This window comes from Emys orbicularis, chromosome 13 (genome assembly GCF_028017835.1).
Source record: "Emys orbicularis isolate rEmyOrb1 chromosome 13, rEmyOrb1.hap1, whole genome shotgun sequence".
Classification (NCBI taxonomy): domain Eukaryota; kingdom Metazoa; phylum Chordata; order Testudines; family Emydidae; genus Emys; species Emys orbicularis.
In genome coordinates, this window is record NC_088695.1 from 38,015,445 (window position 1) to 38,030,234 (window position 14,790).

At 39.0% G+C, this 14,790-nt stretch overlaps 1 protein-coding gene across 1 annotated transcript in view; it reads left to right on the forward strand.

The window, feature by feature from the left end:
• Nucleotides 1-11,168, forward strand: part of ABCC3 (ATP binding cassette subfamily C member 3) — a 56,949-nt gene extending 45,781 nt beyond the window's left edge. The window contains exons 26-31 of the mRNA XM_065415328.1: nucleotides 1,408-1,509; nucleotides 2,514-2,660; nucleotides 3,461-3,619; nucleotides 6,007-6,173; nucleotides 7,058-7,252; nucleotides 11,060-11,168. Of these exons, the coding sequence (XP_065271400.1) occupies nucleotides 1,408-1,509; nucleotides 2,514-2,660; nucleotides 3,461-3,619; nucleotides 6,007-6,173; nucleotides 7,058-7,252; nucleotides 11,060-11,168 (879 nt within the window). The remainder of the gene's footprint in view (nucleotides 1-1,407; nucleotides 1,510-2,513; nucleotides 2,661-3,460; nucleotides 3,620-6,006; nucleotides 6,174-7,057; nucleotides 7,253-11,059) is intronic.
• Nucleotides 11,169-14,790: the final 3,622 nt, after the last annotated feature.

Below are 14,790 nucleotides of genomic sequence, written 5' to 3' on the forward strand. Positions count from 1 at the left end.
GGAATTACAGCTCTAGGTACAAGTTGGATCTTAAACACCCTGAATATATATATACCAATAATTACTGCTTGTCTCTATCTATTTTAGGTACTTATGTAGGTCCTATTACTGTAGTATCTGAGTGCCGCACAGTCTTTAATGTATTTATCCTCACAGTACCCCATAAAGCAGGGCAGTGCTATTGTCCCTGTTTTACAGATGGGAAACTGAGGCACAGAGAAGCAAAGTGACTCACCTAAGGTCACACAAGGAGTCAGTGGGAGAGCAGAGAACTGACCCCAGGCCTCCCAAGTCCCAGGCTAACACTCTGACCACTGCACCAGCCTTACTCTCCAATAAATACTTATCCCATGTAATCTTTCGTCTCTTAATTTATATTTCATTGAATGTTTTCCTTGAAAATAAGAGGAGAGCAGAAAAAAAGACAATTGAACAAAAAAGTGAAGGGAAAGAAAGGACGGTGGGGGGCACGGAGACAGCCATCTTGGTTTCCATCCTCTGGGGATCAGTCAAAGATTTCTAAAAAAATTAGACCAAATCTTTTTTTCTTTAAAAAGGGACAATCCAGATGCTAAGACTGTCAGGGAAAGGCCTTCAAGAACCTGCCGATAATTGTAGTTTACAAGACGTCTCCATTCTGATTGCCTCATAACAATTGCAGTAGGTTAGACATTCGCATACAAGGCTCCTCAAAATGCTGCAGATTTAACTAGCAAAGTCAAAGCAAAATGGTGATCTGTAGGTTTGATCCTACTGCTTGATAACATAGTCCATCCTGGTCACTTCCAGTGGAAGACTGTCCAAGATCAGTATACTGTTCTGTAATTACTACTTGCATTATGATACCACTTAGAGCTCCCAGTTAAGGTCAGGGCCCCGTTGTGCTAGGCATTATACATATGCACAGTAAAGGCCAGTACCTACCCCCAAAAGCTTTCAGTCTAAATACTTAGACAGACAATAGGAGGGAGAAATGAAGTAGTATTCCCATGTTAGGGATAGGGATCTGAGGGACAGAGAGACTAAGGGTGGAATCTACGAAGCAACTGAGGCTTCTAACTTCTGTTTAGCCTCCTAAATTCTATTGATTTCAGTTGAAATTAGGAGCCTAAATAGAAGTTGGGAACCAAAGTAACTTTGTGGATTCCACCATAAGAAATGATTTAACCAAGGTCACAGAGCAAGGCTATGGCAGAGGTGGAAATTCCAAGTCCCATAATTCCTCTCTGTAAACTTCTTGCCCTGTGGTCTTTATTATTCTTAACACAAAGCTAATTATGTATATTGTAGTTCAAGATGTAGCTGTAGAAACAATATATAACAAAGAGAAATATTAGAAACAGCATTTTATAAAGCATACTTTTGCTATTCTCCAAGGGGTAATATTTTACTCTTTATATTGTCCAGGTGACAATGTCTCTGAATTGGATGGTGCGGATGACTTCGGACCTAGAATCCAACATTGTGGCTGTCGAGAGGGTGAAAGAGTATTCAGAAACTGAGACTGAGGTCAGCTCCTGAACTGTTCGCAATCAACATGTTTATTCTCAGAAATCCATCATTTCCATTTGTTTCTTTCAACACTTAGACAGAGGAGGACCCTGCTCTGAGGACCTGACAGCGTAACCTAGACAAATATGATGTTCTAGACACTAGTTTGGGTTTGTCTGTACTACTCAGTTTTACTGTCTTTGTTAACAGGTTGTAACATAGTTGATGCTAAACATGAGCCCAAATTCTCTGCAGTTGTAAGTGGGAGAAATTCCACGGAAGTCAGTGGAACATTTTTCATCAACAGAAAACTTGGCCCACAGTCCGTGTCTACATATAGAATCATAGAATATCAGGGTTGGAAAGGACTGCTTAATCACCTTAGCCGGTTCTCCTGTCTCCCATGTTTTTCTTCAGAAGCACACCTCAGTCCTCTGCCCCCGATGCTTGCAGCTGAGGCAGTATGAGATTGCTTCCCAGCTTTTCTCAACACACACTGACATAAACACAGTTGTGCAGCTTGGTAGATAGACAGTTATGCCTGGAAATAGGCTGCTCTGTGAACGTTTTGGACTTGATTAGTTATAATTCAGAGGAATGTAAGGATTAGGGTATACAGGATGAGAGAAGGGCTTGAAGGTGAGGTGCTTGAACTTGATATGGTAGCAGAGAGGAGGAAGCCAGACAAGATACACAAGAGTGCATTATGGACCAGATCCTCATCTTGGGTAAAATGGCACAGCTCTGAAGTCAGCGGATTTACACTGACTTACACCAGCTGAGGATCTGGTCCTATATGTTGAGATATTTCTGTAGTCATAAACTATAAGAACCAGTCTGGATGCAAGTGAAGGAATCTGTTTTTCTGGCTTATTATTCCACCATATCAAATAATAAGCAGACAGAAGTGAATTAGTCTCCTGGTGAGATTTTTAGTAACCCTAAAAGTTTAATGTTTTAAATCGCAGCCTGCAGCTTTTAAAACCTTAAGGGAATAATTTCTAGCTACTGTTCTCCTTTAGGCTCCCTGGATAATTGAAGACACGAGGCCACCGGAAGACTGGCCAACACAGGGGGAGGTGGAGTTTGTTGATTACTCAGTAAGATATAGGAAAGGCATGGATCTGGTGCTGAAAGGCCTCAGCCTCAGAGTGAAAGGTGGAGAAAAGGTATAGTACAGCCATTTATCATATGTGATTCTGTCGCTGATGTTACACATGGGATTTGCAATAACAAAAGTGGATGGGCTGGATCCTCAGCTAGGCTAAATGGGTACAGCTCCATTGAGGTCTATGTCCATTTACACCAACTGATAATCTGGCCTGATTCGTTCACAATGCCTTAGAAACATCCTGAGAAGTTGCTACAACCACTGTCTCTGCTGAGATAGTGTGTGTGTGAGTGAGTGAATGAGGGATAGTCCATTCCTGAATAAAGAGAGATTCCAGTCAGTTCCTGTGTCTGACAACTCTTGGCAAGGGTGGAGGTGATCCTGTTGGCCCAAATGCCTCCCTTCTTCTTACCCAAGCATCCAGCAAAGCCTTTATCTTGTGGGCTTTGCTCCTTCTCAGTATATTTGAAAGTGCTGGGCCTTGCATGACGTTCCCCAACGAGCCTATTTTGTTTCTCCTGGGAGATTCCCCCAGTTAGGAAGCTATGGTTAAAAAGAGGGAGAATAGCCCTAGAGCTACGCATCCAGAATGGGAGCCACCTTCTAGATGTGAGAATAAGTATTTTGCATAATGACATCATCAAATTCATACATTATGTACCTATTTATAGTTGATATTGCTCAAATTCTGGGAATAATTTGAGACACAATTGACAGGACCATTAGAGAGTGAGGAAGATCACAGTAAGGTTCTAGTCTCCCTTCTTAACATCAGATCTTGTATAATTGCTCCTTCAGTAAAGCTAATACCCCATTTATAAATGTGCTTTGTTCCTAATTCTCCAATGTGTGTTTTAGATTGGAATTGTTGGAAGAACTGGAGCTGGGAAGTCCTCCATGACTCTCTGCCTCTTTAGGATTTTGGAAGCTGTAAAGGGAGAAATTAAAATAGATGGTGTGAGAATTTCAGAGATTGGTCTTCACGACCTACGATCCAAGATAACAATTATTCCTCAGGTAAGTCAGTGCTTCTCTGTGCGTCTCATCGTAAAGGGTCTGAATTCTAGTAACTTAGCAAACAGCAAATTACCACGTAATGTATCCACAAAATCAGTAATTGATATTTACATGTGTGTACACATCTACGGTAGAACCAAGTTGTTTTTACATGACTCTGTTTTATAACACTCCCAGTTGAGGATGCTTCAGATGTAAATTGAAAGTCAAGGTAAAGGATTTACTCCAGGTGTGAAAGAGGACCATAGTGTAGATAACTGTTCGCTATTGGACTTCGCAAAAGTAAACAAGGCAGTTAGTTCTAACCTCACCCCATGATTGGGGTTCATAAGCTCAGCAGAAAGAACAGACGAAGGGTAAGTTAGTAGCCCTAATTATGTCTCATTTAATTTGACCCTTCTAATAGTTACATTGTTTTAAAGTTTACACATTATATTAACACTATGTAATTATTGGGGGTGACTTATTTTTTGTATAGTTTAAATGTTTTATTGGATTTTTACAGACTATAATATAGCAGGGGAAAATGTCATACTTGCAAAGGCATGTCCTAAAGTCTTTAAGTGTCAGAAATATCAGTTCCATGTGTGGGCCTCACCCTCCAGACACTTTCTTGCATGAGTTGCTTGACTCAGGAGAGAAGTCCTATTGGACTCACTTAATGGCACAGCTCCCATGAATAAAGTTACCCATGTGGAATGGGTGCTATGCTTTGTTGTTAGGAAATGAATATTGTTCTGGAATTCAAGGAATCCTCATCAGGCCTATGGAGCCATGCTATAGCCCAGGGGTAGGCAACCTATGGCACGCGTGCCGAAGGCAGCACACGAGCTGATTTTCAGTGGCACTCACACTGCCCGGGTCCTGGCCACGGGTCCTGGGGACTCTGCATTTTAATTTAATTTTAAATGAAGCTTCTTAAACATTTTAAAAACCTTATTTACTTTACCTACAACAATAGTTTAGTTATATATTATAGACTTATAGAAAGAGACCTTCTAAAAACGTTAAAATGTATTACTGGCACGCGAAACCTTAAATTAGAGTGAATAAATGAAGACTCGGCACACCACTTCTGAAAGGTTGCCAACCCCTGCTATAGCCTTTGAAAGTCAATATCCCTTTCTAAGGTGAGTGTTTGTGAGCATGAAAATATTATCATCATTATTTAACATTTATATTGTGGTAACCTCTAAAGGCCACAACCAGGTCAGGGCCCCGTTGCACAAGACACTGTACAAATATACAATAAATGTCAGTTCCTGCCCCAAAGAGCTTACAATTTAGAGGTGGGCAAATAATTGATATTTTCAGTTCAGTTGCCAACCTGAAAAATCTACATACATCCCCCAAAACCTCCTGTTTCGGATCCACCCAAAGTGACTGTTTTTTGGGGGGGAGGGGGAGAGGCTTTTCTCACTGAAAGGAAAAACAAAACCAAATAAAAAAAATTCAGGTTGCACAAAACAGGTTGACCAAAACCTAAACATTTTGCTTCATCTTTGGGTGTTTTTTACCCTTTTAATTTTTTGGGAGGTGGGGGGCGTTGTTTTTAGTTAAATGTAGCTAAATTTCATAACAAAACATTTCAAAACAAAATGTCAGAACATTTTATTTCTAAAATGTCAAAATGAAACATTTAGACTTTTTTTTTTTTTTAAAGAATTTCTTTTTTCCAGCTGAAACTATTTGCCAGCTTTCACCCAAATTCATGAACAGTTCTGAACATCCCAAAACGGCATTTTTTGGCAAATAAACTGTTAGCTGAAAAAAATTCACCCTGCTCTATTTATAATATGTTGTTGCTAAGCTGGGACCTTGTATTTCAATGTAATTTAGTGTTTCTGTGGCACACAGATAGGATAATAATAAACTAACATACCCTTTGCTATGAGAGCACAAATGTTGATGCTTATTTTGATGTTTGGCTTATTGTGGCCAAATCCATAACATATTATATTTAAAATGTTCTTAGAGCTCAAACTGAAGCTTGCTAGGCCTTTGGGATGTGGTCCAATGCCTACTGAAATCAGTGAAAATACAGCCATTGATTTCAATGGGCTTTGGATCAGGTTTTAGTGTCCTAAGACCATGGCTGCTTATACTAATCATAACTTCTTCACTGCTACCTTGTCATCTCTCCATTAGTTTTATCCACCTATTGTCTCTCATCATATGATAGATTGTAAGACCTTTGGGGTAGGAATTTGTTGTTTGTTCCATGCCTAGCATAAAGGGGCCCTGATCCTAGATTGAGGCCTGTAGGTGCTACCACAATGTCGCTGCTAATGAACTGGGATATCCTAAAGCAGATCATTGAAATGTTATCACTTGTGTATGTAAAACATTTAAAGTTCTTGTCTAAAGAAAGTGGGTTATTTATACAGGACCCTGTTCTTTTTTCTGGAACGCTGAAAATGAATTTGGATCCATTTAATAAATATTCCGAGGATGAAATATGGAAAGCTCTTGAGTTGTCGCACTTGAAGAGGTTTGTCAGCAGTAAGCCCAATACGCTGGAGTACGAATGCTCAGAAGGGGGAGAAAATCTCAGGTAATGAATGTCCTGAGACGCCATTGGGGTTTTGGTGTCATAAGGAATATCAATTCTCTGCTCCAGGCTCTACTGAGCCCCTGACTCAGGATGTGCTGAACAGGGATGCTTTTCTAAGTCCGGGCCTTATCTTCAAGGGCTCTGTTCAATTAAAATGTACAAAAGAGAACTCAGTAATGTACAAATACGACCTGCGAAGATAAAACATTGGCTCATGATGATGAACTGTTGCAGCCAATGACTAAATGGATGGTGAAGACTCCACTCCCTTATATACCCCAAAGATATTGTCTCCGGGATAAGGTTGAGACCCACTGGTGAGGCATGTGGGGGAAGTTTGTGCTGCCCTTACTATACCTGTTTCCTGGATAAGTAAGAGATGCCAACCTAGCTCCTTTTATAAGGACTCAATTCACTGTAAAAAAGCCCTCACAACTCTAAAATTTTCTTCTAATTTTGCCAGTCTGCTATTTTGCTAATGCTGGACTTGATGAAAGTGCCTCTGGAAATGTACAGTAGAATAGCAACTACAGTATGATGAAACGTCCGCTTCTTCAAATCCACTCTAGGCCCTTTGCATAACAAGCCTTTGCTAGCTATAGTCATTCAGAGCCATGACGGAAATGATGCTCATTACTATTTGTAGTATGGTATTTGGTAAGTAAACGTGTTTTAGAGCTGGTTGAATAATGCTGTTTATTCATCAAATAATTTATCTGATGAATTTTCTCTTTTATTTTTCACTTTTTATATTAGCTCTACAGGTAGTTGAATAATATTGGACAAATACATTATTTGTCTAATAACTTTATCCTGTCAGCAACCAGCTCTAACATGCATATTAAAGAGCCAGTCTGTGAAAAACCTTGTGTCTTTGCTTTCAGTGTCGGTCAAAGGCAGCTTGTCTGTTTGGCAAGAGCCCTCCTTCGCAAAACAAGAATCCTAGTCCTGGATGAAGCCACTGCAGCTATCGACCTCGAGACAGATGATCTCATTCAGATGACAATAAGAACTCAGTTTGAAGATTGCACTGTACTAACAATAGCACATCGGCTGAACACAATAATGGATTATACAAGGTAAACTTAAAAGCAGAGCGATTAATGGTAAATATATAGAATGAACATCATAATTCTGAAAAAAATATATTTTTTGTTACTTTTCTGATCACCCTTCAGAAATTTTTGACAAATCTAAGAGAGAGCTTTTAATCAATGCCTCTTTGAAATCCGTAAGAAAGTCATGAAGTCTTCTGACCTGTATCAAGAATACATATTTCTGAACACCAATACCGGCTTTCCCTTGGAATTTGTAGAGAAATTAGTGATTTGAAGGCCAGAAGGGATCATTGTGATCATCTAGTCTGACCTTGTATAACACAGGCCATAGGACTTCCCTGAATTAATTCCTGCTTCAAATCCAATAGCTGTGGTTGACCTAGAGCAGATCTTTTAGAAAAACATTCAATTTTGATTTAAAAAATTCAAATGATGGAGAATCCACAACCCTTGGTAAGTTGTTCCAGTGCGGGGTTAATTACTCTTACTGTTAAAAAATTGTGTCTTATTTCTATTCTGAACTTGTCTAGCTTCAGCTTCCAGCTATTGGATTATGTTATACCTTTCTCTGCTAAAGTGAAGAGCCCTCTATTATCAAATTACTATTCCCCATGTAGGTACTTGTAGACTGTGATCAAATCACTTCTCTTTGGTAAGCTAGATAGATTGAGCTCCTTGAGTGTCTAACTATAAGATATGTTTTCTGATCCTTTAATCATTCTCATGGTTCTTCTCTGAACCCTCTCCAGTTTTTCAACATCCTTCTTGAAATGGGATACCATAACTGGACACAGTATTCCATTAACGCATGCACCAGTGACAAATACAGAGAGAATATAACCTCCTTACTCCTACTGAACATTCCCGTTTATACAGCCAAAGATTGAATTAGCTCTTTTAGCCACGTCACACTGAGAGCGCATGTCTAGTTGATTATCCACCATCATCTCTAAGTCCTTTTCGAGACTCTGCTTCCCATGATAAAGTCCTCCATCCTACATTCTTTGTTGACCTTACATTTGGCCATATATTGTTTGCTTGCAACTCTTACCAAGTGATCCAGATCGCTCTGTACCAGTGACCTGTCCTCTTCATTATTTACCACTCCCTGAATCTTTGTATCATTGGCAAACTTGATCAGTAATTATTTTATGTCTTCTTCCAGATTGTAACAGGGCACATGTGGGCCCCTCTATCTTCTGCCACTTCTGCACCCACAAACCATCCAGAGACCTCTGCTTTGATGCAATCACCTGTGCTCTTTATTTACAGTACCAGTTCCCACCACCTTGTAGCTACAGACAGCATCAAGCTCACAGCCTCAGGGACTGCTCGTTTCTGCAGCCAGCAGGGGAGAGTGGCCTCTAACTCTCTGGCTCCTCCCTTTCCTCTCCTTTGGCTTCCTTCCTGCCAGCTTTTATGTAGCCCCTGGCTAACAAGGCCGGCAGCTGTTCCTTATTTGCCACTTAGGCCTGGGCTTACTCAGCCAGCTCCAATTCCCCTTTCCTGATTGGATCTGGTGTGACAGAGGGCTGGCTCAGGGTTTCCTAGCTAGCACCCCGTCACATAGATCATTAATAAAAATATTAAATAATGTAGGGCCAAGAACCGATTTCCGTGGGACCCCAAGTGAAATACACCTGCTCAATGATGATTTCCCATTTGCAGTTATGTTTTGAGACCTATCAGTCAGGTTTTAGCCATGTTGGTTTTTGTATCATTCAAGTTTAATCAAAATGTTTTTTGGTACCAAGTACCTTACAGAACTGTAACTATATTACATCAACATTATTATCTTTATCAAGCAAATTATCATCAAAGTTGCTATTCATTCTATCAACTGAACTTGTAATTTCATCAAAAACTCAGTAGTCAATATCAAACTGAATCAACAGATGGCTTGTCTCAGAACTGTTTCACACAGCAGAGGCGTTAGCCTTAGCATGAATTTACTATGTGGTATAGTTTGTTTCCTGCTCTGCAACATGCCAAAATTCAAATTCAGTGCAGCCCATCTTTCCCGAAGAGTTATCTTGACAATGTAACCCTGCATGCAGATAGGAATGTTAAGAGTATTGAGTGTTGGGGAAACCTCTGAAATTCCAATACTATTTCCCTTCTCTGTAAGTCCATCTCCAACTTTTCTTCTCTTCCTCCTCTTAAAAATAAAAGCAGGCTTGCATGAAGTTGAAGGGTGCACTCTGTGTTCCTGTCTGTTGGATGATACAGAGTGGAACATGATGTTCCAACATTAACATATAATTAGGGTTACCCTATGTCCCATTTTGGCCAGTCCCCTTTTTCAGCTCTGTCCCAGCTGTTCCTGCTTTTTCACCAAAACTGTGCATTGTCCCAGCTGTAAGGCAGAGCGAAGAGTGGGAGCTACTGCCAAGGGGTCAGCTGAAGGCAGCACTAGTCAGCCAACAGGAGAACCGAGAGCGGTGGCTGCTGCCAGGCACAGCGCTCAGCGGGTTAGCCCCAGCCACGGGGAGGGCAGCTCTTGCGTGGGCAGGGTGGGCCAGCCCTAGGCCGTCCCGTTTTTACTTTAAGAAATATGGTCACCCTACATATAATTGGAGGAAAAAGAAACAGTCGAAAGGGCCCCACTTTGCCTCTCAGTGAATTTGTATGATCCTGTTATCAAATCTACAGGATCTGTGCTATGCCCCAGCTTTTAAACAGTCCCTCCGAGAAACCCCTTCAGCATGCCAGATGCCCAAGGGATCCCATTCCTCCTTAAGGGTAGGCCACGCAGCCTCAAGAGTGCGCCTCAGCAAGTATTTGCAGTGACACCAGACAGCCTTTTCAAAACAGAGTAGGATTTATTAATCAACTGACACACAGCTTACCTTGTGCTTTAGGTTAGTATAGAGCAATAATGGTTAAGACACAGTCTGTTCTGGCCACCAGCGTTCTACCCAGCCAAGTTGCCATGGAATCCCTTCTGGCTCTTTGTCAGTCAAAAAAAAGAGCAGATGTGACTCTTATCCCAGCCAGCTGATTTCTTTCCCCTTTGTTCTTGATCTGGGGCCTTTGCTCTGCTTTCCTAAGAGGTGGAGAGAAACCTCTTTCCTCTTGATGTTTGGTTGCTAGGTGTGAACATCTTAGCCACTGGGATTCCCCATTGTCTGCCAGCTTCTCCATTTATATGGGTCAGTTTCAGCCAGTCCTTTAATGATCCATTCATTTCACCCCAGTCAGCTATGTGACCCGACACTGGATAACAATGCTAAGTACAGAGGAAAACTGAGGCATGCATAGGAATCATCAAAGTATTACCAGAAATTCTCACTGTCACACTGTTATGCTTCTAGACCTACAAATCAGGTTATGAACAGTAAAGCTGAAGCAGTATAACTGAATAGGTGGGCCTGATTCTGCTTCCATTGGCTTAATTAGGAGCAGGTTGTGTGTTAGTTAACTTACCACTGTACAAGTCTCACAACCCCCTTGAGGCATCTCCAGTTCCTGTATGGATCTGTTTTGACCAGCAATGGGTATAATGTTCTTTGATAGGATTATTGCATGTTAAAGGTTTTTTAAATGGATTATTACTACTGGGAGACTGGTAAAGCCATGGAATTAATGGCCTTAATTTCTGAGATACTGACTGACTTTTTTGGAGGCTGTGGGTGTTTGGCACTTCTGTAAATTAGGCATAAACTCACGCTGAGGTGTTATGTGTAGCCTGTTGCGTTGCAGCATGTGAAAATGATTCAGCATAAAGAGAGAAGATTTGGAAAAATGCCTGATTTCATGGTTGAAGCAATTGAGTTCCCTATAAGGAAAGCTTCTGCAATATCAGTTTTCCGCTTTTGTTTTTTACAGGGTTCTCGTTCTAGACAAAGGAACAATAGCTGAATTTGATACACCTTCAAGCCTTATAGCATCAAGGGGTGTCTTCTATGGTATGGCTAAAGATGCTGGACTAGCATAGCAAGACTTTTATACCATTGAACGACTGACTCATCCCAAAAGTGACTCATGAATGTACTGTATTTTACAGAACAGTCTTTGTAATAGACTAAACTTGTGATACATGAATTGTTACAACTCATGATGATGAGAAAATGAAATTTATATTTTTAAAAATATTTTATATATACATAAAGTATTTTATTAACTGCTTTTATTTTTTCTTAAAAGAATGCCAAATATCCTGCCAAGGAAATGTATGTATCGCAAGCCAACATGTATTGTATTCTGGTTTATCATTAGTAAATTAAAACTAGTGATATAAAATACATCTGTGTCTGTCTTCTGTATAAAACACATTAATTCTAAAATGGAAAGACTGACAATGTTCTGTGATGACTCCATTAAAAAGAAAGTAATCCAGGAATGTTTCACTTGTGTAAGTAAATATCCCTGGGGCAAGAGCGTTGTACGCTGCAGTCCCAATACTGCAACCTGTTCTAGTGCCTTCATGGAGCTTCATTGGGCCAGAAGGCCAGAACAACTTGCAGAATCATGATCTATAACATTCCTTCCTCCTCCCATCAATCTAAGGCCTGCAAATAGAACTAACCAATTGAAAGCCTGGTGAAGTTAGTAGGAATCTGCACCGGGCTGTCGATTAATCGCAGTTAACTCTCACGATTAACTCAAAAAAATTAACCGCGATTAAAAAAATTAATTGTGATTAATTGCGCTGTTAAACAATAGAATACCAACTGAAATTTATAAATATTTTGGATGTTTTTCTACATTTTCAAATATAACTATTTCAATTACAACACAGAATACAAAGTGTAGAGTGTTCACTTTTATATTTTTTTATTACAAATAGTTGCACTGTAAAAATGATAAACAATGAAATAGTATTTTTCAATTCACCGCATACAAGTACTGTAGTGCAATCTCTTTATCATGAAAATGAAACTTACAACTGTAGGGTTTTTTGTTACATAACTGCACTCAAAAACAAAACAATGTAAAAATTTTGAGCCTTCAAGTCCACTTGGTCCTACTTCTTGTTCAGCCAATCGCTAAGAGAAATAAGTTTGTTTACATTTATGGGAGATAATGCTGCCCACTTCTTAATTACAATGTCACCTGAAAGTGACAACAGGCATTCGCATGGCACTGTTGTAGCTGGTGTTGCAAGATATTTATGTGCCAGATGTGCTAAAGATTCATATGCCTCTTTATGCTTCGGCCATTGTTCCAGAGGACATGCTTCCATGCTGATGACGCATGTTAAAAAATAATGCATTAATTAAGTTTGTGACTGAACTCCTTGGGGGAGAATTGTATGTCTCCTGCTCTATTTTACCTGCATTCTGCCATATATTTCATGTTATAGCAGTCTCAGATGATGACCCAGCACATGTTCATTTTAAGAACACTTTCACTGCAAATTTGACAAAATGCAAAGTTACCAATGTGAAATTTCTAAAGATAGCTACAGCACTCGACCCAAGATTTAAGAATCTGAAGTGCCTTCCAAAATCTGAGAGGGATGAGGTGTGGAGCATGCTTTCAGAAGTCTAAAAGAGCAACACTCTGATGCGGAAATTACAGAACCCAAACCACCAAAAAAGAAAATCAACCTTCTGTTGATGGCATCTGACTCATGATGATGAAAATGAATATGCTCTGGTCTACACGGCTTTGGATGGTTATCAAGCAGAACCCGTAATCAGTATGGACGCATGTCCCCTGGAATGGTGGTTGAAGCATGAAGGGACATATGAATCTTTAGTGCATCTGGCGTGTAAATATCTTGCAACACTAGCTACAACAGTGCCATGGGAATACCTCTTCTCACTTTCAGGTGACATTGTAAACAAGAAGCAGGCAGCATTATCTTCTGCACATGTAAACAAACTTGTTTGTCTGAGTGATTGGCTGAACAAGAAGTTGGACTGACTGGACTTGTAGGCGCTAAAGTTTTACATTGTTTTATTTTTGAATGCAGGTTTTTTTTGTACATAATTCTACATTTGTAAGTTCAACTTTCATGAAAAAGAGATTGCACTACAGTACTTGTATTAGGTGAATTGAAAAACACCTAATACTATTTTTTTACAGTGCAAATAAATATAAAGTGAACACTGTACACTTCGTATTCTGTTTTGTAATTGAAATCAATATATTTGAAAATGTAGAAACCGTCCACAAATATTTAAATAAATGGTATTCTATTATTGTTTAGCAGCGCGATTAATCACGATTATTTTTTTTAATTGGCTCTGGATAAGGCCGGTAGAGGCATGATTGAGAAGGAGATGTTACTTTTTTGGTACAAAATGAAAATGAGTAAGTCTCTAGTTCAGATTGCACAGCCAGCTAAGCATATAAATACTACTTTTAGTATCTCATTCAATATTTTTCTTAAGTCAATTGTAATCATGGATTGATACATATCACTTGGTTTTTCCAAAGAATACATAGATGTAACACCTGCCATTGGATGATGATTGGGCTGAATAATGATAAAGGAAAAGTTTTAGCTGCAGTGATTGTCCTCAGGATCTGAAGTGATTTCCATTTCCTACACCAACCACCACAGAAAGCAGTTGATGTAGTAGAAAAGTTGCAATTTTTTTTCTATGAGCTAAAGAAAAATTCTATGTCCATCTTTGAGAACATAATAATAATAATAATAATTTATTAATTATAAAAAGAATACAAGTTAAATAGAAACAAGAATCTAGAGCCAAGCAATTCATTTAATACTTAAATAATACTTAAACATTTTCACGTAGCAATGCACAAAGATAATGAATCCTTGATGGTCAGACACAATAATGTTCACATGATACAGTTATCCAATTAATTCAGTTAGCAAAGCTAATATGCTCAGTTATAAATTGCATAAGGTATAAGTATAAAAATATTCCTTTGAATGCATAGATAGCTACCAGCAACTGCGTAATATAATCACTATACCAAATGAATTCAGTCAATCCAATTGCTGATCTTTTCACTGGTAAAGCATACCAGTTTATTCATAAAAACGACAGTACTTTTACAGATAAAATGGCTTCTGAATGGCAAAAGCCTAAAATAGGTCTCTTCTGTCAGTCAGTAAGAATGCAGGTCAGTAATTATATGGTGAGCAATTGTTCTACTATATAAACTTCCATCACAGTGGTTAGATCAACATCAGTAAGCTGGTATAAAAGAAACAGATTGTCACTGGATCAGACTGCACCTCATCTCTCCTTTAACATTTATGCCATGAGAAGAGACTTATCTTGTTACAGTCTGTTCTACTGATATTATCCAATTTATTTAATGTGTAGTGCTTAAATCCAATTAACTAAGAGTTAGGAAGTTAGGTTCTTTGGAAAAGAAAGGCACTAAGAAAAAATCTTAATAGTGGAGAGTTCAAATCAGCAGTCAACTATGTTCTCCCTGTTATCTAGAGCTTTCATCCATCTAATTCTCAGTACAGTACATACTTCTATAGCTAGGTTAACAGATTAGATCCTTTCTTCTAAAGAGGATGGTTTTGTAAATTTAAAAAAAAAAAGTGAATAAACTGGATAAAAAAATCCTTAACAGATTACTCAACTTTAATGTTTTCCAATGTATTTATTCCAGGATTTCAT